Here is a 23,335-nt window from a genome sequence, read left to right as displayed (position 1 = left end):
CATACACTGCGCGTCGATAATTCGTTCAGTTTTCTTAGCAAGCAAGACTTTTGCTAATGCATAAGATTCTTATATATTATCAAAGAATAAATATTATCTTGTTCGCTAGAGAAATAGAGCGAATCATTTAGCGTATTCGATTTGTTGCCTCTATCCGATTCTGGATCGAGTCAGATCTCAAGTTCGATTTGAAACTCAATGACTCTAAATTATCATGGCGGAAAGCGATTTATGATTGGTTTCGTGATTCATACCTCCATCAAAGAGTCTTTAATATTATTCTTGATCATCATAGAAATATAAGTTTATATTATATAAAATAAAAAGAAGAATAAATAGTAATAATGAAAATATGATAAATAATAATGTTAAAAACTCTTTGATGGAGGTTATGAATCACGAAACCAATCATAAACCGCTTTTCGCCATGATAGCTTAGACTCATTGAGTTTCAAATTGAACTTAAGATCTGACGCGACTCGACCTAGAGTCGGGTAGAGTCAACAAATCGAATACGCTATAAGATCGTATCGTTTCAATCCATGCACAGTTCATGCGCGCAATGATCTCCCACCACAATGCCACGGCAAGACACCACAGCGCATGAGAGCGCATGAACGCCATGAACTGTCTCATCTCCCGAAGTGGTGTAGTCCATGCGTGAAAGTTATTTAGGGAAAGAGACTTGCTACGTTTGATTTTGAAAATTTGTTGGGGAAGATAAAAAGATCTCTTCGGGGTGGAAAAAAGCCTTAGCACAATTATCACGACGACTTTCTGAAAATGCTTCCATTTTTGGGAAATATATTTCTAATGGGTATTAAAACGAAAACATGAAAGTGGGTCACTTGTTGCTGACATGTAAAGCTCTAATCTAAGTCGATACAAAGAGATAATTATTGACAAGTATCATTTTTTGGCTTGTCACAGAGCTGATCGTTATGTGTTATTAAAAAATGGAAATATTATACAAATTTTTAATATTGTTCTTAAAAATGTACAAGAAATACATTGTTCCGATTTAATTAACTTATGAATAAATTGTGAAATTTTTCTGTAACATTAATTTTGATTTTCTTTAATACGTTTATTTTTTCATAATTTTTTTTACTAATCGAACGACGGGTCAATGAGCTTAAACTCTTTAGAGGTCAAGGTCAACTAGAAGTCATTTCGCATGGGGATTGTAAGAGTAAACATTTACCTAATTGTTATATATTTCATATCTTCCAAACATCGATCAGTGGCAAGAAATCGAAGAATAGCAATAAATCGTTCTTCAGGTAAAATAGCCATTCTCATCATTGTGTTCCTTTAAGACAATCATCAGACTAATGAAAAAAGCAATTCAAACGCTTTGTGGCTTAATCATTCAGGAAGTTAATATGCAATACATGAATAAAGCTCATGTAAAAAAATTTTTCCTTTTGTTGGCAATCTTGCACCATTTGTATCTTTTTCTTGTTTCTTATCTTTCTCTTCATATAATAAAATTAGCAAAGCAGCTGCAACTTTTCTTTTTGCATTATCATTTTAGAACACTTAGAAAAGATTGTTAGTAGCACGAAGGTAACAAGCAATCATGGTAGCAGGAATGATAGACTTGTTATGCGCATATGACTAAAAATATCAATTCCGAACTGACAAATCTAACGTAACGGCAGTTCAGAACTGACTCAAAACTATAGGCGTATGACTAACTGAAGACAGAAATATTGATAAATTATCTCATGATAGAAATTTGACATAGTGCGCCCAGATTTTAATTTCACTTCTGAAAAAAGCTTGACGTGACATGAGAAAAATTTGATATGAAGAAAATACGCAATAAATCGACATATGACATTGATATGTTTGAAAAATCCAAACGACTTTCTGTTGATCATGTATAATGAAAATTGTATAATGAAAACTTCATATCACATTTCTTCTTCAATTGTTTTTTATATAACAATTACGAATGTATTCCATTTTAACATCGAAAGAATAAGAATTTGTGATTGATCGCAATGCGATCCATTACATTATTATAACGCACAGAACTTGGCAGAATTTTGGCTATTAAATAATCAATAAGTTTGTTCCTATCATTGGATGTGCTTAAAAATTGGTAAAGTTTTATTTCAGATCGTAGCAGACAATTTTTTTAATAACTGAAGAAAAACGACTAATAGACTGCAAGCATAAATGCGCAGAATACACCAAATATCATAAAATGTAAATAAACAAAATCAGAAGTTGCTGATTTGATGCACAATATAAATATATCGTAATTCCAAACGTTTTAATTATTTCTAATATTTTTAATTTTCAGAATATATCTGTCATGTACTAAAACAGAAATTATATAAAAATCAGATATATTCTTATAAGTTTTTCATTTAAAATAGGATTTTTCTTCTAAAAAAATTGTACAATATTTTAAGTATTAATATATCAATGATAATTATAAATATTTATAATCATTGATATGTTATTAAATTATTGTCGGTGTAGTCATTGCAAAGTAAATTGATGGGCAGGAAAGAAGCTCTACTTTAAAAAAAATCGCAATTTCAAATATCATAAAAACAATGTCAATTTGTTTATACCATTTTTATTATTACCATTAGTTTATAACATTTATTTGGTAGTTTATAATATTATTACATTTCAAATTTATAATATTATTACATTTCAAATTTATAATATTATTACATTTCAAATCAAAGCTATTAAAATGCCACCCTCCACTGCATACGAATATGTCTCATCTTCATGACAATCTGATGTGTTATTTCAAAAACAAAAACGAAGCCAAGTTAAAAACATAATGATTTTTCAAATAACGCAAATTTAAGATGTTGAAAATTAACTTCTAACTAGTATATTTTGGCGAATAAAATGCACATTAACAAATAAAAATTGATTTAAAAGAAAAAAGATACTACTATATAAAGCCATTGATTAAAATATTGGAAATAATTTGCTTTTTTTATAATATTTTCATGAATGTAGGGCTATGTAATTCAATAGTATATGCCATAAATGCAATAGCAAAAAAACGATATTAATTTACAGAATGATAACGGAACTTCTTGATTGCTCTTATTTTTCAATTCTTAATGAATGTATTTAATTTTAATCTCCTGTTTTTTTTTATACCTCGTATTTCTTAAGCTTAATTTTATTTGTTGATTTAAGGATGCAATGCTGATATTATACATTTTTTCGTGCATAAACTATTAAGAGTTTGTATAGATCTAACATAATCGTTTGTTTTTGATTGTTCTGTATTGTTTTATAAGTACACTTCCTTTCCACAAATTTACGTATATATTCGTTCTTGAATTCTTCTTGCACATCCCGTGGCATTTTGTCAAAGAATGGATAGATAGATATTATCGAGGCTATCAAAATAAGATTAAATTAAATTATTAGAATTGAATTAGGATTTAAGTAAATAAGAAAAAAATTTTGCGGCAAATTTTCAATGTGATAATAATCACATAAAACATAAAACTTAATTTTTATATTGTTTCAAAAATAATTTACAAATAAAATTGTTGAAATCTTTAGAAGAATATGTTGTTTCACGAAGACTGCAATGGAAAACCTCAAATCCGATACTTTTAAGTATTTTCCTCAGTTCTTTACGAGGGCAGCATGAATCATTAAATGGCGAAACATAATTTCTGATATCCTATATGAACATAAAAGTAATAATTAAATGGTTATAGCTGTAAAATTGCGAATTTAATAGAACATGAAAATAATTAAGTTTACTTGTATGTATGGTGCAAAACGAATGTCTCGAGCCAAAATATTTATGATATTATATATATCATGAGATGCTACCAAATTCATAAGTATATTCCCATCAGGTCGAATCATATGATAAATATTCTCAAACGCTTGTCTGTTAAATAAAACACAGATAAGTTTAATTAATTTTTGAAGATTTTATGCTTATTGCGATCTTTAATTTCAGATTTTAATAAAACTCTTAAAATATAACCATTTTAATGAAAAGTTAAGTTAATATATTAAACTCTTATTATCTCTTTGAAATGCAATAGAATTGTTTTATAATGCAATAGAACTGTTAAAAATATTATAAAAAATAATTTTTTGTATTTAAATATTAAAAAATTTAAATTTAAATTACAAAACTGAATTTTACAAATTGATACAATATATAATATAATATATTTTATATTGATATAATATATCTTTAATAATTTTAGAAAAAAAGAATATTATTCTTTTGTTTAAGAAATTTACATTAGTCTATATATGTATAAAGTTGTAATTCTTTAATTTGTAAAGTATTATTTGTAAGGATATAATTAACTGAATGTTGAAATTATATCAAAATAATAGCCAAAGAATCATCAACAATTTGTATCATTTTGATGTCGTCAGAATTTCAATATTTTGTTTTTGATGTTAGTTTAATGTCACATCAGGATAATATAGATATATTTATATAATAACCGCGTAAGAATCATGCTGCGACCGATCGCAGCGTAATTCTTACCCAGTTGGGGTAGACAAGCTTGGATTTATTTATTTAAAAATTTAACTTACCGAATGTCATAACACCAATTTAAAGCATGAAATGAAAATATATGATCAAATCCAGAAATATATTTTTCAGGCAAATTTTTAGTTTGGATATCTAATACTTCGAATTTAAGTCTTTCGTTACTGTTATTTTTCTTCGCATACTCAATCATATCCTTTGAGATATCAGTACCTTCAAAATACGCAATTATTGAATTAAATAATAGTTTAAATACATGTTTAAATGTATGTTGTTATAAGCGTTATTCTATGCTTATTGTTTTACCTATTATTACCGCATTTGGATTTAAAGCTCGCAAGAGAATATCTTTTGTTATATCTCCGGGACCACAACCGACGTCCATACATTTTCCAGACATTTGTATTAATTCTTCTTCAAACTCGTCTGTTAAATTTGATACTTCGCATTTTTGCAACTGGTTAAATAAAACGTAATCTTTCGGCTTCATAGTTTTCAAGTTTAATTGCACAACTCTTCTATGTCTTGCAAAGTGGCGTACTTCTTATTTAAAAGAGCAGTCTTATATACTCGGTTATCTGGTAGAGGTATAGATAAGAAGTATAATGGAGTATGCTGTCAAGGAAATTTGTCAATGTTGAAAGAAAAAAGCAATAAAATATGTGCAATTTTTATTCTGTTTACCACCAGCGCTAATTTAACATTAAATTTATTCTTGCGACTATTTGAAGTTTTATATTATATATGCAGATATAGAATAAAATTTAATTTATATAAAAACAATTATATAATCTGATTTTTTAAAATCAATAATCATGAAAAATTTTAAAAATTAAAGTAATAAAAAAGTTCTTATTTATCATAAAATTTGTTTCTTTGAAATTAGTCTTGGATTAATTTTAAAGCTACAAATAGAACTCTAAAATATTAATAAAAATTAAATAAATAAATACATAATAAAAAACAAAATTTGCGAGAAAAATTTATCTTAAATTAAATGTTAATATATGTAACACTTAATATAAAAAGTATTTTGTAAGCAAAGTAAATGATAAATAAATTTATTAATAATTTCAGCTAAAAGCCAAGAAGTGGACTTGGTTTACATAAATTTCTTAAAACACGCATACCAATCATTCCACATTCCTCATTATAAATATATTATTGCCTATCTCTTTTCTTCGCTTATCTTATGTTATTTTTTTCCTTTACATTTCTTATCCTATTTATCCTTATATCTATTATACATTATCCTTCGTCACTATCTTATCCTATAATTATTTCATTTCTTATAATCATTTCTTTACTTTTACAATCATATAATCCTTTATAATCCGTTATAATCAAATTAATACTTATTAATCCAATTAATATTTATTAATCCTAATTGATACTTATTTCCTATATTACCTATGTCTATTCGATCCTTCCTTATTATTTTTCATAATCTTTATAACCCACGTACTACCCGTAATGTCGCTTTTCCTCCAAACAATATCCTTTCTCAAAATTCTAATCCTCTTATTTTTTCCTCCTACTTTCTTTCAATCTCCTTAACCCTAACCTTAATGCATCATCTATAATAACAGCAACAATGCTGCAGACGCAAAGAGCCTATCGTTTTATAGTGATTTTAAAACCGGAGAAAGCGCCCTTTTCGCGCTTTCTACTGTCCTATTCTTCACCCCTATTGCCCGCCGCCATTGCAGTCAACTAGCATTACCTTTCTCTTTCTCCTTCTGTCATGCTACATAACCTTACTTCCTTTTTCTTACTTTTTACCATATCATACTTTGATTTGATGGTAATTAATCGCACATACATATCCTATCTGATCCATTCTCTACCTCGCATATCTTTTATCATTCTAACCTCTATCTTTTGTCGCTTCTCTTCTCCTTTAGAAAAACAATATTTCTACTGAACTTCCATACTTCCCTTCATTTACCACTGTTTCTTTTATACTAAACTCTACTTTTATCTAACATGTACTCTCTAAATTATTCGCTGTATGCTAAATAATGCTAAAATTCACTCGCACACAATGTATTCAACCTTTCACACACACGCCCTCTAGCCAAGTAAGCAAAGTAAATGTAATATAAAATGTAATACCATTAAGAAAAGAAGCTTTGTGAAATAATATAAAATTATTGTACAATATGTACATTTTTTTATTAATGTAATATGAATTCAATTTTTGCAAAAGATAAATGAATATTTTTGTGAATTAATCATTTATATATAATGTTAGTTTAAGATGTTTACATTTTTTTGAAAACTTATTAATAGTTTATTATCGCCGTTATCATTTTTCAAAGAGCAAGATTATATTATTTAGCGACGTAATTTGGTTAATATTTAAATGTATAAACAGTTGAAATGTTTTAGAAAATGTTGTCATAGTTAAATTATTGTCTTTTTTAGCTCTGTGATAACATATCATTAATGTGATATATGCTATTACTGTGCATATGCATATCAAACAATTTTTATCGTTTTGCTTTCATAATGTATTGTACACATACAAACATACACACACAAATTTAATATATCTTTCTCATGAATTAATATTCTTCAGAATTTTTTTCCTCTCTACGAAATGTCTCATTTATAAGATTGAAGAACTGTTTACTATTCTTTTATCATACACTTCCCATTTATAAACGCGTGATTACTAACGCGTAATTCTACAAATTATATCATCGTTATTAAATGCCAAAAAGACTTTGTAAACTAAAAAAGTTATTAAGGATGAAGATAGAATAACAGTAATATTTGACTTAATTTCATAGAGAAAGTTAAATGATAATATCAATTCAAGCTGTTAAGTGCAAGTATATCCGTGCATACAGTACTTAAAAAAATATATTTCTTACAATATTGTCCAATTGTTTTTCGTTGCGGAACTAGTTTCGATTTCTACAAGGAAATTCCGCTAATTCAAATATTATAATTTCAATAAAATTTTAAATACATGTAAATGAGATAAATATATAAATTAAAACATTTATATTTGGTGCTAAAACGATTTAATCCATAATAACAAAATCCGTGAAACGTCTAAATGTTTTTGAATCGCATTAATCAAATCCATTGTTATTAATATTTATTGTTATTATATTAACATTGTTAATAAATCCATTATCATTTTTCTGCGATATCCGATTGACAGTCGATGACGCGTGGATAAGAGATGTGAATGCTTTATCGAATTCAGTTCAGTGTTTAATAGTTTGATGATAATTCGCTGATACATTGTAAGTAGGGTTAATAAATATTCATAGAATATTGATATTCATAAAAAATATATTTAAAGAATATTTAAAAATGCTTCTCTGATTAATGGTCGATAATATGTTGAATATGATCGAATGTTATTGAGTTAGTTTGACAATTTATTGACAGTTTGGACATTTATTATAGTTCGGTGACATTTCGTGAGCGGAGCTAGTATTAAATGCCATAATATATTAATAATTATTTGTGAATGCATTAAATTAATATATTTAAAATATATTTAAAAATGCGTGATTGATGGTCAATGATGTGAATCGAATATGGTTGAGTGAGTCAAGTTTGTTCGTATATCGTGAGCAAAGCTAATAATAATATTTTATTAGTAATTTAATACATTATTTTAATAACGTTAATATAGCATTAATGTTATTAAATTCATAATATTTAATAATATTTATAATATTTATTAATTATATTAATAATATTTAATAACACTAATTTAATACATTATAATTATCAGACATTTTAATTATCATTTTATTTTCAGAAATCTATGAAATGTAAAATGAACCATGACAAACTATAGGCACATAAGGATGAGTATTAGAAAAATGATAAATAAAACATTACAAAAGTGCCAATTATTTAAAATTTAATTGTAATAACATATATGTAATATATTAAAATAGCAATTTAAATTTGAAAAAACAATGTTGCATTACTATAAGTAATTACAGTTTTATATTATATCAAAATAGGTATCGCTTTAACTCTGGCCACTAATGCATTTTATAATAGCATTTTAAAATAGGTAAAACGATAAAAAATGAATTTGATATCTAACTCTTCTATTGGATCTAAAAACTGATACTAATTTTACATTAGTCTTACATTAGTCTAAAAACACAAATTGTCTTTGTAAGGAGCCACTTCACGAACGGTTTGCGTGCGTGGATAGCGCAACCGGGATCAGGATTCGTGAAAGGGTGAGACACAGTTGAAGAAACGAGAGGTATAATGAACGTCTTTTATTTACCTCTATTCGGCAATGATCAGCTGATCCAAATTGAGATAGGAGTCGTGGTGACGCGAGTCTAGACGATGTTTTACGTGTCTAGTTAAAGGTCCCGGTTCAGTGGCGCGGACGCTCGGAGATGCGAGCGCGTAGTTTCGGCGCGCCGGCTTGGTGACACGGAGCGCGCGCAGTGACTGATAGTTATACAATTTCATATGAGTTTACAACTTTCTGCGCGAAGCAAGATTTAATCCATATCGCCCTGATGCTTCGGGCGTGAAACAAGGTTTATAATTATACGTTTTCACATGGGTTGGCAACTTTGATTAAACTTTGATTAAAGTTCCAAAAACGATAAACCTCCGATTGCGCTGAAATTTTAACCAAAGCTTATCCTTGACTTAAGTATAAAGCACCTTGAGGGTTTTTTGCCGACGAGACCCCGTTTGCCCCCTGTGCTCCTTCAAAGTTTCAAACATTATATCTTCAAAAACATTGATTTAAAAAAAAAGTTTTAGACAAAAAATGAAACTCTTAAAAAACTCTACCAAAGCCATTGATTAAAGCCATTGATTAAAATATTGGAAATAATTTGCTTTTTTTATAATATTTTCATGAATGTAGGGTTATGTAATTCAATAGTACATGCCATAAATGCAATAGCAAAAAAACGATATTAATTTACAGAATGATAACGGATCTTCTTGATTGCTCTTATTTTCCAATTCTTAATAAATGTATTTAATTTTAATCTCCTGTTTTTTTTTATACCTCGTATTTCTTAAGCTTAATTTTATTTGTTGATTTAAGGATGCAATGCTGATATTATACATTTTTTCGTGCATAAACTATTAAGAGTTTGTATAGATCTAACATAATCGTTTGTTTTTGATTGTTCTGTATTGTTTTATAAGTACACTTCCTTTCCACAAATTTACGTATATATTCGTTCTTGAATTCTTCTTGCACATCCCGTGGCATTTTGTCAAAGAATGGATAGATAGATATTATCGAGGCTATCAAAATAAAATAAAATTAAATTATTAGAATTGAATTAGGATTTAAGTAAATAAGAAAAAAACTTTGCGACAAATTTATAATGTGATAATAATCACATAAAGCATAAAACTTAATTTTTATATTGTTTCAAAAATAACTTACAAATAAAATTGTTGAAATCTTTAGAAGAATATGTTGTTTCACGAAGACTGCAATGGAAAACCTCAAATCCGATACTTTTAAGTATTTTCCTCAGTTCTTTACGAGGGCAGCATGAATCATTAAATGGCGAAACATAATTTCTGATATCCTATATGAACATAAAAGTAATAATTAAATGGTTATAGCTGTAAAATTGCGAATTTAATAGAACATGAAAATAATTAAGTTTACTTGTATGTATGGTGCAAAACGAATGTCTCGAGCCAAAATATTTATGATATTATATATATCATGAGATGCTACCAAATTCATAAGTATATTCCCATCAGGTCGAATCATATGATAAATATTCTCAAACGCTTGTCTGTTAAATAAAACACAGATAAGTTTAATTAATTTTTGAAGATTTTATGCTTATTGCGATCTTTAATTTCAGATTTTAATAAAACTCTTAAAATATAACCATTTTAATGAAAAGTTAAGTTAATATATTAAACTCTTATTATCTCTTTGAAATGCAATAGAACTGTTTTATAATGCAATAGAACTGTTAAAAATATTATAAAAAATAATTTTTTGTATTTAAATATTAAAAATTTAAATTTAAATTACAAAACTGAATTTTACAAATTGATACAATATATAATATAATATATTTTATATTGATATAATATATCTTTAATAATTTAAAAAAAAAAGAATATTATTCTTTTGTTTAAGAAATTTACATTAGTCTATATATGTATAAAGTTGCAATTCTTTAATTTGTAAAGTATTAGAATATAATTAATTGAATGTTGAAATTATATCAAAATATTAACAAAACAATCGTCAACAATAATTTGTAACATTTTGATGTCATCAGAATTTCAACATTTTTTTTTCGATGTTAGTTTAATGTCACATCAGGATAATATAGATATATTTATATAATAACCGCGTAAGAATCATGCTGCGACCGATCGCAGCGTAATTCTTACCCAGTTGGGTTAGACAAGCCTGGTTTATATTTATTTAAAAATTTTAACTTACCGAATATCATAACACCAATTCAAAGCATGAAATGAGAATATATGATCAAATCCAGAAATATATTTTTCAGGCAAACTGTTAGTTTGGATATCTAATATTTCGAATTTAAGTCTTTCGTTACTGTTATTTTTCTTCGCATACTCGATCATATCCTCCGAGATATCAGTACCTTCAAAATACGTAATTATTGAATTAAATAATAGTTTAAATACATGTATGTTGTTATAAGCGTTATTCTATGTTTATTGTTTTACCTATTATTACTGCATTTGGATTTAAAGCCGGCAAGAGGATATTTTTCGTTATATCTCCGGGACCACAACCGATGTCCATACATTTTCCAGACATTTGTATTAATTCTTCTTCAAACTCGTCTATTAAATTTGATACTTTGCATTTTTGTAATTGGTCAAAAGAAACGTAATCTTTCGGCTTCATAATTTTCACAAGTTTAATTGCACGTCTCTTTTATGTCTTGCGGAGTGGCGTACTTTAAGATTATTTCAAGAAGCAGTCTTATATACTCAGTTATCTGGTAAGGATAAAGATTAGAAGAATATGAATTGCGCTGCCAAGGAAATTTATCAACTGAAAGAAGAAACAAACAAATTATGTGCAATTATTATTCTGTTTACCTTCAGCACAAATTTAACATTAAATTTATTCTTCTGTTATTTGAAGTTTTATATATGCTGAATTAGAATAAAATTTAATTTATATAAAAGCAATTATATAAGCTAATTTTTTTTTTAAATCAATAATTATGAAAAAATTTGATTATGAAAAACTAAAGTAATAAAAAAGTTCTTACTTATAAGATTTGTTTCTTTAAAATTAGTCTTGGAAGTCTGGATTACTTTAAATTACAGATAAAATTCTGAAATATTAGTAAAGATTAAATAAATAAATATAATAGGAAACAAAATTTCCGAGATAACTTTATCAAATTATATAACAGTTAATATAAAAAGTATTTTATAAGCAAAGTAAATGTATACAAGATTTGGAAAAAAAATTTTGTGAAATGATATAAAAATTATTGTACAATATGTACAATGTTTTTTATTAGCGTAATATATATATATATATTCGATTTTTGTAAAAAATAAGTAAATAGTTCTTTAATTTCATCATTTATATATAATGTTAGTTTAAGATGTTTAATTTTTTTGAAAAATTATTAATCATTTATTATTATTTTTTAAATGAGAGATTATATTATTTAACGACATAATTTGGTCAATATTTAAATGTATAAAAAGTTGAAACATTTTAGAAAATGTTGTAGTTAAATTCTATTCTTTTTTAGTTTCTGAATATGATAACATATATTAATGTGATATATGCCATTATTTTGTATGTGCAAATCAAACAGTTTTTATTGTATTGCTTTTGTAACCTATTGTATACATATGCACGTATACACACAAATTTAAATATATCTTTCTCATGAATTAATATTAATTCTTCGGAATTTCCTTTCTTTCTAAGAAATGACTTATTTAGATTGCAAGAACTGTTTACTAAACTATATATTTATCATACACTTATCATTTATAAACGTGTAATTACTAACGCGCAATTCTACAAAGTATATCATCGTTAAATGCCAAAAAAGCTTTGTAAACTTAAAAAGTTATTAAGTATAAACATAGAATAACAGTAATATTTGGCCTAATTTTAGAGAACATTAAATGAATATAAAGACCAGTACAAGCTGTTAAGTGCAAGTATAATCCTGCATACAGTACTTAAAAAATAAATTTCTTACAGTATTGTCCAATTATTTTTCGTAGTAAAATTAGTTTCGACTTTTACAAGGCAATTCCGCCAACTCAAATATTATAATTTTAATAAAACTTTAAATACATGTAGATAGGATAAATATATAAATTAAAACATTTATAATTGGTGCTAAAACGATTTAATCCATAATAACAAAATCCGTGAAACGTTTGAATGTTTTTGCGCATGTTGAATCGCATTAATCAAATTTATTGTTATCATTTTCTACATATCAAATTGGCAGTCAACGATGCATGAATGAGAGATGTGAACGCTTTATCGAATTCAGTGTTTAACAGTTTGATAATAATTTGCTGATACTTCGCACATCGTGAGCAGGCTTAATAAATATTCATTTTGAAAATTGTATTTATTCGTGAAAAATATATTTAAAGTATATTTAAAAATGCTTCTCTGATTAACGATCGAATATGGTCAAGTGAATGTTATCGAGTTAGTTTGACAATTTATTGACAGTTTGGTGACACTTTGTTGAGCAGAGTTAGTATTAAACCCTTAAAAAGTTACCTTTTAAAAAAAAGGTAAAAAAAGGCGCCAAGTACATGCGCTATGTAAAAAAATATTATATTTAAATAATAACATTTTAAATAAAAATATTTTTATATAAAATAATTATTTAAATTTCCTATAAAAATAATGATATCAAAAAATGCGCCAAAAGCATAAAAATTTATGCTATAAAATATTTTTATTTTATTTTTTTCAATATTAAGAAAATTTATATTTAATAAATCGCATTATAATTAAAGTAGTATAGCTAAAATAAAAGTTATTTACTAAATAACTAAATGCACAATATACGCATCTAAGGCTTTGGGATATAATTATTGAAAAAAATTTCTCATAAATTCTAAATCGCATAAGACAAACTCACATCAAAGCAAGGTACAAAAACTTGTCGTTCCTTGTCTGACATTATCTTCCACGCATCTCGCATCCCTGTACTCAATACATCGGTGTGTGTCTTCATGGACGCTACACACATACGCGATGAAAGAGAGACGAAGACGGCGCAATTATATCTCTTTGACTAGCGATCAGTGTACTACCACTATCGACAATATCGAAAAGTGGATGTAGCACAGCCATGAACCATATTGGAAGTGGATGTAGCACGGACATGAACCAATCGACTGTTTTATCGTGGCTCCGGAAAGTGAATGTGGCCATGTAGTTCCAGGCGGCGTAAAGTGAATGTACGCGACGCTAGTGTATGGCCTAGAAAAAGCGTCTTACGAAAAATGGCAGCGTGGCGACTCTCAGGCTTCTCTCTGGTTCAAGTTATTCTATTTAGCAAACCTGGCCACATAGGGAACATTTTTCGTTACCATTTCTACTCTAGATTGATAACTCTTCTTACTCCTTACTCTTCCTTCATAGTCAAATCTAACTTCCACGTGCTCCTCACGTTTCCAAAAGTTTGTATCTTGGATTTGATTGAAAAACGTGAAAAATGGTTTTAGATCTGGATCTGTTCCGCAAAGACAAGGGTTTTGATCCAGAGAAGATCCGGGAAAACCAGAGAAAACGTTTCAAGGATGTACAATTGGTGGATACTGTCATCGAGAAGGATAAACATTGGCGACAGCTGCGGCATTGCGCCGATAACTTTAATAAGCTGAAGAACCTATGTAGCAAACAAATTGGCGAGAAAATGAAGAAGAAGGAGCCATTTGGTGATAACGATGATGTGCCTCAAGCGATAGCTGATAATCTGGCTGATTTGACTTCCGAAAGCCTAAAAACATTGACAGTGATGCAGATCAAGAAAATACGTAGTCTTATCGATGATGCTATACAGAAAAACGATGAGAGCCTGAAGTCAACTGAATTAGAAAGAAATAACGCTCTTAGAGAAGTAGGAAATCATCTACACGAATCTGTACCTGTTAGCAATGACGAGGAAGAGAACAAAGTATGAACATCTCTTATTCGATTTATAATTTTAACAATATAAAATTTTTTATTATTTTTAACGTTTGCTCTTATCTTAGGTAGAAAGAACTTGGGGAGATTGCATCGAGAGGAAGACATACTCTCATGTTGATCTGATTCATATGATTGCTGGAATAGATGGTGAACGTGGAACAGGCGTGTCCGGTGGACGAGGATACTTCCTTACTGGACCAGCAGTGTTTCTGCAACAAGCATTAATACAATTAGCCTTGAGAAAATTATTTAAAAGGGATTATACACCTCTTTATACTCCATTTATCATGCGAAAAGATGCAATGCAAGAAGTAGCACAACTTTCTCAATTTGATGAAGAATTATACAAAGTACTTATGTCTTAATATAAAGATTCTAACTATAATTATATAACTATAATTATAATTTATGTATTTTCTTTCTATTAGGTAATTGGTAAAGGTAGTGAACGTAATGAGGACAAGGAAATGGAGGAGAAATATCTTATTGCTACCTCTGAACAGCCAATAGCAGCTTTTCATAGGGGTGAATGGATAGCTGAAAATGCTTTACCGATAAAATATGCGGGTATTTCTACTTGTTTCAGACAAGAAGTCGGCTCTCATGGACGAGATACTAGAGGTATTTTTAGAGTACATCAGTTTGAAAAGGTACTTAGGGTTAAATGAGAATTAATTATTCGTGTATTAAACAAAACAGCATGATACATACATTTTCATCATTTTTTTATTTATAGGTAGAACAGTTCTGTCTCACCTCACCTTACGATAATAAATCTTGGGAGATGATGGAAGAAATGATTTCCAATGCGGAAGAATTTTATCAGGCCTTAGAAATTCCTTATCGCATAGTTAATATTGTATCTGGTGCATTAAATCATGCAGCTTCAAAGAAGCTAGATTTGGAGGCCTGGTTTCCTGGATCTGGTGCATTCCGTGAACTTGTGTCATGTAGTAATTGCTTGGATTACCAAGCAAGGAGATTACTAGTAAGGTCAGTATATGTATTATATATATATATATGTGTGTGTGTGTGTGTGTGTATGTATATGCATGTATTAAATGGCATATAAATATCATTAATATAACCAATAATATAAGAATTTTATAAAATTCTCGTTTAATCTACAGATATGGTCAAACTAAGAAAATGAACACCACGACGGACTATGTTCATATGTTGAACGCGACAATGTGTGCAGTGACACGCGTTATTTGTGCAATTTTAGAAGTACATCAAACAGAAAGTGGCATCAAGGTGCCAAAAGTTTTGGCAGAATACATGCCCTCTAAATACGAAAATGAAATTCCATTTATAAAACCTGCGCCGATTGGCGAAATCGAAACGAAAAAACAGAAAAAGCAAAAGGAAAATATATCAAAATAAAATAGTACAATTACGACTATTAACTATGGTAATGAAGCAAGTAGGATTGTGTATCTACAGATCTTATTTATTGCATTCTTAAATTGCATTTTTTTTTTAATATTCCATTGCGATCTAATTGGATCGCATAGATAGTAATGGTCAGTTAAGAAAATATATACACAAATGCTTTCAATTTTTCTCAATATCAAGGTCTCTTCATGTATCTCATAATATACCTCTTCCTTGGCCATATAAAAAAAAAAGATATCCTTTGGCCAGTTATATTTGGAGACAAACGTTTAGATATTTGACAATTTTTGTCTCCAAATATCCAAAATTTTTATCGCTCAAACAGGCATGTATCTGCTAACGATCATATTAAGCTTAGAACATTTGGCGATTGTCAACACAGATTACAACATTTTATTTGATAACATTTGTTCAATATTTCATAATCAGACATCAGTATATAATATATATGATTCTGTAATGTTTATACATTTGATGAAGAATATTTTTTCGTATATTTCGTATTTTTTTTTTATATATCTGAAATTGGTAATGTGATCTAAGAATTTCTTCTTACTTTTTGTTTATACAGTTATATCAATATCATTAATACTAATGTACAGAGGCCATTAAAATATCTCCCCAAGAATAATGCACTTCAGTGTATATATAAAAGAAAAAAGAAAAAAAATTGTTTTTCATGCGCTTCACTAACAAGTTACCATCTGCTCTTAATTATATATATTTACCAGAAGAAAGCGCATGCTAACTCTATAAAACTAATTGTAATATATGTTATATCATTAATAATAATACTTTGGCCAGGCATTAGATAATTCACCACACTGTGCTTTTTCCATCTTATAATAAAATATACTTTACATTATTACGAGCAAATTTTTTTATATAATTACACATTTCATATAATAAATTATCACTGTTTGCAGCAATGTGCCTCTCGCTAAAATAATATAATTTTGCCCAACTCCATCGCGCCCATAATAATATATACTATGATAATTATTACTGTGAGCAGAGATATAACTTTCATGTGAAATTATAGAATGCGAGAGATATGAAAATGTTCGACAAGAAAGTTGACACTGTGACAATTATACAATTATGCTGAGTAATTGATTTATATATATAATGAAAAATTGACTTAAATTTTTAGTAAAAATATTACGTGTCGACATTTTCCCAAGATTTTCGAATTTTTATCAAAGATAAATCTATTTTTCATACAATAAATTTATTTCTATCGAACATGAAATTCATTTTCACGTCGATAATATAATTATAAATGGAACATGAAATTTAAATTAAAATACATATGCATCAATCAAATTTTTCGACGCAATATAAATGTCACAGTGTCGTGCGATTAATGTTTTCTTATCTTCACTTTTTTTTACTCTCTTTTCTCGCGAATTATATTTCTCTAAAAAAAGTAAACGCATCTCTACATCAAAACGGCCGTGCGCCGGCAATTTGGTCCAACAACTGGTTCTCGTGTGTGATGGCATCAGTGTTAAAATCTGCCAATCTTCATCCATTTATCCGCACAAACATGTTTATGAATAATATCCCGAGATATTGATAGGCACAATGGTAAAATCAGTAAATAAACAATTATTGTAGTATGAAAAAAATTATCCCTCCGAAATAATTTCTCTTTAATATCTATAATATATATATATATATATATATATATATATATATATATATATATATATATATATCTTGAGCACGTATATCGAGATTATTAGATATTGAACATATCAACACGCATGTACTGTACTTTTAACATAATTCCATAGAATTTACAAGTGTGTCGATACAAATTTATGAGAATACGCTCCAGAGAATATTACTTTGCCATATTGAGAAGAATTATACATACAAAAAATTTCCATCAATTATGCCTGAGGATATAAAGAGCGGATTATCTGTCTTATTGGATTGGTGCAGATTTTAATGCCTCAGCCAAATATATACACATATATATATATATATATATATATATATATATATATATATATATATATAAATAAAATTATTTCTTATACTACATATAATATATGCCATGATGTCATATATATGCGATTGCGTTTAATAATTTTTTATACATTTATATATGTATGTGTGTGTGTATATATTACATATCTAATGAAATATATACCTCACACATGTGTATATACACGTTTACATCGCATACAATGTGTCGATGTGAAATTTCTTTACTACATGGATACATATAGAGTCATTGTTTACGACTTCTATATAATATTTTATTTTTGTATGCATCCTAATATTTTCCATAACATTAATCTTGACTGAGAGAGAGATATATATAATTACATAACAGTTTTAAAAATATTTCAAAATGAAACAAGAAAAATAATAGAATAATGAATATTAGATCGTATTGCGACTACAAGCATAATAAAAATATGTCTAACGCAAATAATAAAAAAAAAGATGAGTAGTGTAAAGAGAAGAGCGCTTGATTTTTTTTAGTGCATATTATCGTTTATACATCGAGGAAGAAAGAGGAAAGGGAGGAATATACGCGCAGGAAGTCATGTGGTGAAGAAATAGTCGGTAGAGTAGCTGCCACTTTTACTTTACTTCTGTTTTTTTTTCTAGATCACAGTCACATTCATGGCTGCTAAATCACGGAACGTATTTCATCACCATGTGAAATGAAGGGGGAAGAAGATATATCAAAGCTTTCTCAAGAATCTTATAAATACTGGAAAGTAGTTCGCTAGTTTACGCAAGTACAAAATATAATATATTTTTTTTTTAATTAATTCTTTGAAATGGGCTAGTGCGAGAGATATTCAAACCCTGTTTAGATCCTGTTTCATCTAGAACTAAGAATGATGTGTATGCGTGTCTCAAACACATTTATCGTTTCTTTACGAAGAATGAAACATATATAGATAAGCGCTTGAAGTTTGTAAATAATTGCGGACAGATAGGTATATTTGACAAAATTTGTTAGATTCTGCATAGAACAGATCTTGTAAACACGTATCATACAAATATATAGTAAGAGCGAGACACACATACACATACACACACACACACACGCGTAAGCGCACACGCACACTTGAGCATTCATATTTAAAATATATTTTGTGATAAAATATCTTTCTCTTAAAAGATTCTGCGAATTTCATGTTGGAGTATTTTATTAAATTCAGCTGAATAAAATAAAAACGATTTCGCACGTATTTCACGCGACATAAATGACACGTAATTCTAGAATATTTTCACAATTATACAATATCCTTTGATTGCTACGCAATTATAAAAACCGTTTTAAAATGGCTTGCATTATAAATCTGAAGAGAATTCTCACACATTGACAGAATAGAGACATTAATTACATGTTAGAATTTGACGAAAGCACTACAAACAGGATCAATCCAGGCTTTAAGTTTCCCTCTTCCTATTCTACCGTTTGCCACTAGTGCACTTAACATTTGATAAAAAATAATAAATCAAGAAACGAAAGATAAGAGGATTATAATATAATTATATTATATACAAACAATAATATATCCTAACGCTTTGTAGGAAAGGATTAACTTTGGAGAAGGGTGGGAGGACCGTCCCGAGCACAAGAGTTCACTACAGATAAAGGCCCATAATCTGCAATTATCCTAAACTTAATCCTGCCTGCGCTTTTTTATGTATAATTATATATATATATATATATATATATATATATAATTCTACAAATTACAATAGCATATATTCTCTCTATCATCTCCATTTTATACTAAATATTTTATGCTAAATTTATATATAAATAAATATGTATATACTTATATATAAAGTTAGCACATTATATATATATATATATATATATATTCTATTTACAAAATATGTAGAATAGACATGTATCTCATATTCTAACTACAGTATACGTGCCGTGGCGCGAGACTTATCGAGACCTGTCAAGGTGCGCTTTTTTTTATATCACTAATTACATAATCTATTTTACAGCCAAATTCAACAATCTTTGCTAAAATTCGACACGATAATTCTTTGAGATTTAACATAAAAAAAAAAGTGGAAACGTTGGATCACTAAAAGAGGATGTTAAAACTGACACGATATACTTTTTTGCGTGTAATAAAGAATATAAATCAATTAAAAAATATATATGATATAACAACATTCCAACGATTCCATTCAACGTAATGTACAAATTTATAAACAGTATAAATATTTATATTTTCATAAAAATGCACACGATTTTTTTCTTAGTACATTGCTACTGTTAATAATTGTATAATAATTGTCATACTAAAAATTGATAACGACATTTCAATTCTAACGAGTACATCTTCTCTCTTCATATATGTGTTAAGTACTTGATGCATACAATAAAAATAATAATAAAATGTGTATTTGTCACGGCCGAAAAAAAAAGGGAAAAAAAAAATACGGCCTGCTTTATAAAAGCACTTAAATCTAAGGCCAAAAAAGAAAAGAAATAAAAATTAAAAAAAAGATAAAAAAAAAATTCAGGAAAAAAAAAGAAAAGACCGTTTTTAAAACACCTATAAAATATAGATTAACGCGTTGAATTTCAGCAAAGCTCTAAAAAAACAGTAGTATAAGTACTTTCAATAATGTTGGAAACATATTACATATTATCTATATCAAGAATTTTTATCTAACAATCATTCTCTCTTTCGCTGAGGGAATTATAGTGCATGCATTCCCTTCGCTTTGTCACCGCACAATGGCACGATTTTTATCTCCTGTATTATAATATACATGGTTCAAGAATACAGTGCTCTTACAGTTCTTCAGATAGAGAATTGTAGATATTTTACAACTGTTTACATATTTTCTGTTTCAAGATATTTTCGTAATATTTACATATGAAATAAACATCTCTCTGAGATGAATGATGTATTACATAAATTTTGTGCAGTTTATCATAGTTTTTTCATTCTATAGAGAGAGTTTTTTCGACCTATATAATATATACATGTACATACATGTATACATACATATATGTAAATATATATATGTATATGTAAAGTATAACTAAAGTATATAAACTCTGATTTTATTTTATAATGTTCCATTAATTCTACGTTCCATAATGCTTCCAGTTCCAATCTTCTGTCTCTCTCTTTCTCTCTCATTCTGCGTGTTTCTCTTTCCTTTATGAATTTTATTTCATATTTTCAACAATATTTAACAATGGCTTAGGCCCTTCTTGAATCACGCAAGACGTGTTGATATACAAATATCAATTTTAAGAATTTCATGTGAAATGCGAATTGCAATTTCTTAATATAATAAAATATATAACGTCATATATATTTCTTATTCTTATTTTCTTTATAAACAATCCACAGATTTATATTGTAATGCAATATTGTCTTTCTTCGTTTCAAAGAATAAAATTCTTGTCTAGTAGATCAGACGAACGATCAACACATGTTTATGTGCACATTATCTATATTTTGCATATTATTATTTTTAAAGACTCGCATCTCAAGCCAAATTTAAACAAAATCAAAATATTGCAAACTATTAGCTATTGAACGTTTGCAATTCTCTTCCCTTCCTTATCGGTCAAGAGCAATTGATATCTCGATAAATAGTTATAAATAATTATATAACAATGTTACACACACATATCTCGGTATTATATATAAAATCACTTGTATATCAATCACGTCTCAGCATGCCCGTTAAATCAAGCCCGCAGCAGGGCTTCATCAAAATCTAAAATTGCACTAAAGCCTTTTGCAGTACTTTACAAATCCCGAAGAGAGTATGCACGACTGTAACGACTTTTCTAGTAAATATTTAGCTCTTCAAAGGATAATAATGTATTCATGTTGCGGAGTAAGGGGATGCATAGTATCACAGTTGGCATGTGGGTGCTAGCTACCACTACTACTGCTTACAGGCAGTGAATGTGGAGCTCCCATCGACGTTGGAGGAGCAGTTGGACCTAAAAAAGTATTGGAAAAATATACAATTGCGTTATATATATATATATATATACAAATCGATTTATAACAAGCGAAAAGACTTATAATGAGAGAAAGATTATAAAAAAGGCTTAAATCTCTTGTACGTACCAGTTATGATAGGGGAGGATTCTGAGATTGGCGATGGACTAACGAGATTATTAGCACTCGGAGTTGAATTGGCTTTCAATTTTTGCCGAACCTCTCGAATCTTTAATTGCAAGCTCGTCTTAGTAGGAAATATATCCGCATGCTTAGCTTGAAATGAGGAAGTGGCTTGCGTGGATGGAAAGTAACCGTGTTCCTGAAACAACTGCATGACCAGATGTCTCCGTTGCTCCAATGTCTTTCTATGACCACGCTCGTTGTCGCTTCTACCGATTCCTACAGCACTTCCACCACCGCCTCCCGGAGTTTTTGGCGTTCGCGGAGAACTGGCATCGACGTCCAATAAATCGTTGTTGGCTCTATAAACGTCAACATTGAAATCCGGACCGAAAAATGTGTTACCGGTTAGTTTGACGCTCGAAGTGGATTTTGGAGTGGCTGATATCGATGTGTCCGAGTCCATTTCATCCTCATTCACTGTTGAAGAAAGAAAAAAAAACATTATGATAGTAACATTATATACAAACCCAATTAAAATATTATAATATATAAACAATTTAGTGTAATTATTTACTTGTGGGCCTATGAGGTCCAGATTGTGCAGATTTCTTTCGATAACCTGGCATCTGCATAGATGTTTGTGAATGTAATCCAGAAGCTACACTGCTATGGCCAGATGAACTTGGATTGTTCATATTGATCGCACTCGGGCTCTGTATATCCTCTGGTTTGAATTCTGGCAACGATGAGAACTTTTCTTGAAAGTTCACTTGTTCAAGAACTCTGTCAAAGAATTATACATATTGTTAAGTTTAATCTTATGCAGTAGTTTCTAATTAATATAACAGTCCTAATACAATATAGAGTTAAAAAATATACCTGTCCATACCATCCTCTACGTTTTTCTTAAAAAAGGAGCCTTTCTTGGTAGAAGGAGAAGGAGAAGTATGAGACTCAGTTATATTCTGTTCTATTGTTTGAGATATATTAGTTTGTGGTCGATTATCGCAATGTTGAGATGTTGTTATTGGCCCGTGGTCTCCTGTAGTTGATGCGGAAGGCATTGCTGATAAAATGAATAAAAAAAAAAAAAAAAAATGGTATAAAAGAAACAGAAACAAGGAG

The 23,335-nt window shown here is 28.5% G+C and overlaps 4 protein-coding genes across 12 annotated transcripts in view; 1 reads left to right on the top strand and 3 right to left on the bottom strand.

Moving 5' to 3' along the window:
- Positions 1-2,580: 2,580 nt before the first annotated feature.
- LOC126854991 (juvenile hormone acid O-methyltransferase-like) lies at positions 2,581-6,610 on the bottom strand. Of its 3 annotated transcripts, none has more exons than XM_050602244.1 (6): positions 6,398-6,610; positions 4,832-5,140; positions 4,570-4,738; positions 3,766-3,898; positions 3,535-3,682; positions 2,581-3,389 (listed from the first exon to the last, which is right to left on the bottom strand). In XM_050602244.1, the coding sequence occupies exons 2-6, from the start codon at positions 5,013-5,015 to the stop codon at positions 3,199-3,201; spliced, it is 825 nt and encodes a 274-aa protein (XP_050458201.1). In that variant the 5' UTR covers positions 5,016-5,140; positions 6,398-6,610; the 3' UTR covers positions 2,581-3,198. The 3 variants fall into 3 exon arrangements, with proteins under 3 accessions (XP_050458201.1, XP_050458199.1, XP_050458202.1); XM_050602242.1 differs by having other exon boundaries at positions 4,832-5,103; XM_050602245.1 differs by having other exon boundaries at positions 3,254-3,389; positions 3,596-3,682; positions 4,832-5,103.
- A 2,187-nt stretch (positions 6,611-8,797) lies between these two features.
- LOC126854992 (juvenile hormone acid O-methyltransferase-like) lies at positions 8,798-13,793 on the bottom strand. Its single transcript, XM_050602246.1, has 6 exons — positions 13,654-13,793; positions 11,228-11,505; positions 10,974-11,142; positions 10,173-10,305; positions 9,942-10,089; positions 8,798-9,796 (listed from the first exon to the last, which is right to left on the bottom strand). Exons 2-6 carry the CDS (start codon positions 11,409-11,411, stop codon positions 9,606-9,608), a joined length of 825 nt encoding a protein of 274 aa, XP_050458203.1. The 5' UTR covers positions 11,412-11,505; positions 13,654-13,793; the 3' UTR covers positions 8,798-9,605.
- A 237-nt stretch (positions 13,794-14,030) lies between these two features.
- On the top strand, positions 14,031-20,179 carry LOC126854990 (serine--tRNA ligase, cytoplasmic). 2 transcript variants are annotated; one of them, XM_050602241.1, is made up of 6 exons: positions 14,031-14,694; positions 14,774-15,058; positions 15,137-15,358; positions 15,445-15,701; positions 15,839-16,122; positions 18,735-20,179. In XM_050602241.1, the coding sequence occupies exons 1-5, from the start codon at positions 14,233-14,235 to the stop codon at positions 16,092-16,094; spliced, it is 1,482 nt and encodes a 493-aa protein (XP_050458198.1). In that variant the 5' UTR covers positions 14,031-14,232; the 3' UTR covers positions 16,095-16,122; positions 18,735-20,179. The 2 variants fall into 2 exon arrangements, with proteins under 2 accessions (XP_050458198.1, XP_050458197.1); XM_050602240.1 differs by lacking the exon at positions 18,735-20,179 and having other exon boundaries at positions 15,839-16,971.
- The window catches only part of LOC126854987 (protein capicua homolog), a 52,234-nt gene continuing 47,594 nt past the window's right edge, over positions 18,696-23,335 (bottom strand). For all 6 annotated transcript variants that reach the window (XM_050602234.1, XM_050602235.1, XM_050602230.1 and 3 more), the window contains 4 exons: positions 23,090-23,276; positions 22,785-22,993; positions 22,214-22,687; positions 18,696-22,083 (listed from right to left, as the gene is read on the bottom strand). In XM_050602234.1, the coding sequence (XP_050458191.1) occupies positions 22,013-22,083; positions 22,214-22,687; positions 22,785-22,993; positions 23,090-23,276 (941 nt within the window). In that variant the 3' untranslated portion in view covers positions 18,696-22,012. The remainder of the gene's footprint in view (positions 22,084-22,213; positions 22,688-22,784; positions 22,994-23,089; positions 23,277-23,335) is intronic.

Source organism: Cataglyphis hispanica, chromosome 15, assembly GCF_021464435.1.
Source record: "Cataglyphis hispanica isolate Lineage 1 chromosome 15, ULB_Chis1_1.0, whole genome shotgun sequence".
Taxonomy (NCBI): domain Eukaryota; kingdom Metazoa; phylum Arthropoda; class Insecta; order Hymenoptera; family Formicidae; genus Cataglyphis; species Cataglyphis hispanica.
Note: the sequence above shows the minus strand (reverse complement) of the source record. Positions and strands in the feature narration are given on the sequence as shown.

Excerpts from the sequence above, each read along its gene's own strand:
- LOC126854991 (XM_050602244.1), bottom strand. The coding sequence starts at position 5,015 with ATGAAGCCGAAAGATTACGTTTTATTTAACCAGTTGCAAAAATGCGAA. Across the intron at positions 3,899-4,569 it reads AATTGGTGTTATGACATTCG|ACAAGCGTTTGAGAATATTT; the intron begins GTAAGTTAAATT and ends TTTATTTAACAG. Across the intron at positions 3,390-3,534 it reads AGATTTCAACAATTTTATTT|CCTCGATAATATCTATCTAT; the intron begins GTAAATTATTTT and ends TTATTTTGATAG.
- LOC126854992 (XM_050602246.1), bottom strand. The coding sequence starts at position 11,411 with ATGAAGCCGAAAGATTACGTTTCTTTTGACCAATTACAAAAATGCAAA. Across the intron at positions 11,143-11,227 it reads TCCAAATGCAGTAATAATAG|GTACTGATATCTCGGAGGAT; the intron begins GTAAAACAATAA and ends CGTATTTTGAAG. Across the intron at positions 10,090-10,172 it reads GTTTTGCACCATACATACAA|GATATCAGAAATTATGTTTC; the intron begins GTAAACTTAATT and ends ATGTTCATATAG.
- LOC126854990 (XM_050602241.1), top strand. The coding sequence starts at position 14,233 with ATGGTTTTAGATCTGGATCTGTTCCGCAAAGACAAGGGTTTTGATCCA. Across the intron at positions 15,359-15,444 it reads GAGTACATCAGTTTGAAAAG|GTAGAACAGTTCTGTCTCAC; the intron begins GTACTTAGGGTT and ends TTTTATTTATAG. Across the intron at positions 15,702-15,838 it reads GCAAGGAGATTACTAGTAAG|ATATGGTCAAACTAAGAAAA; the intron begins GTCAGTATATGT and ends TTTAATCTACAG.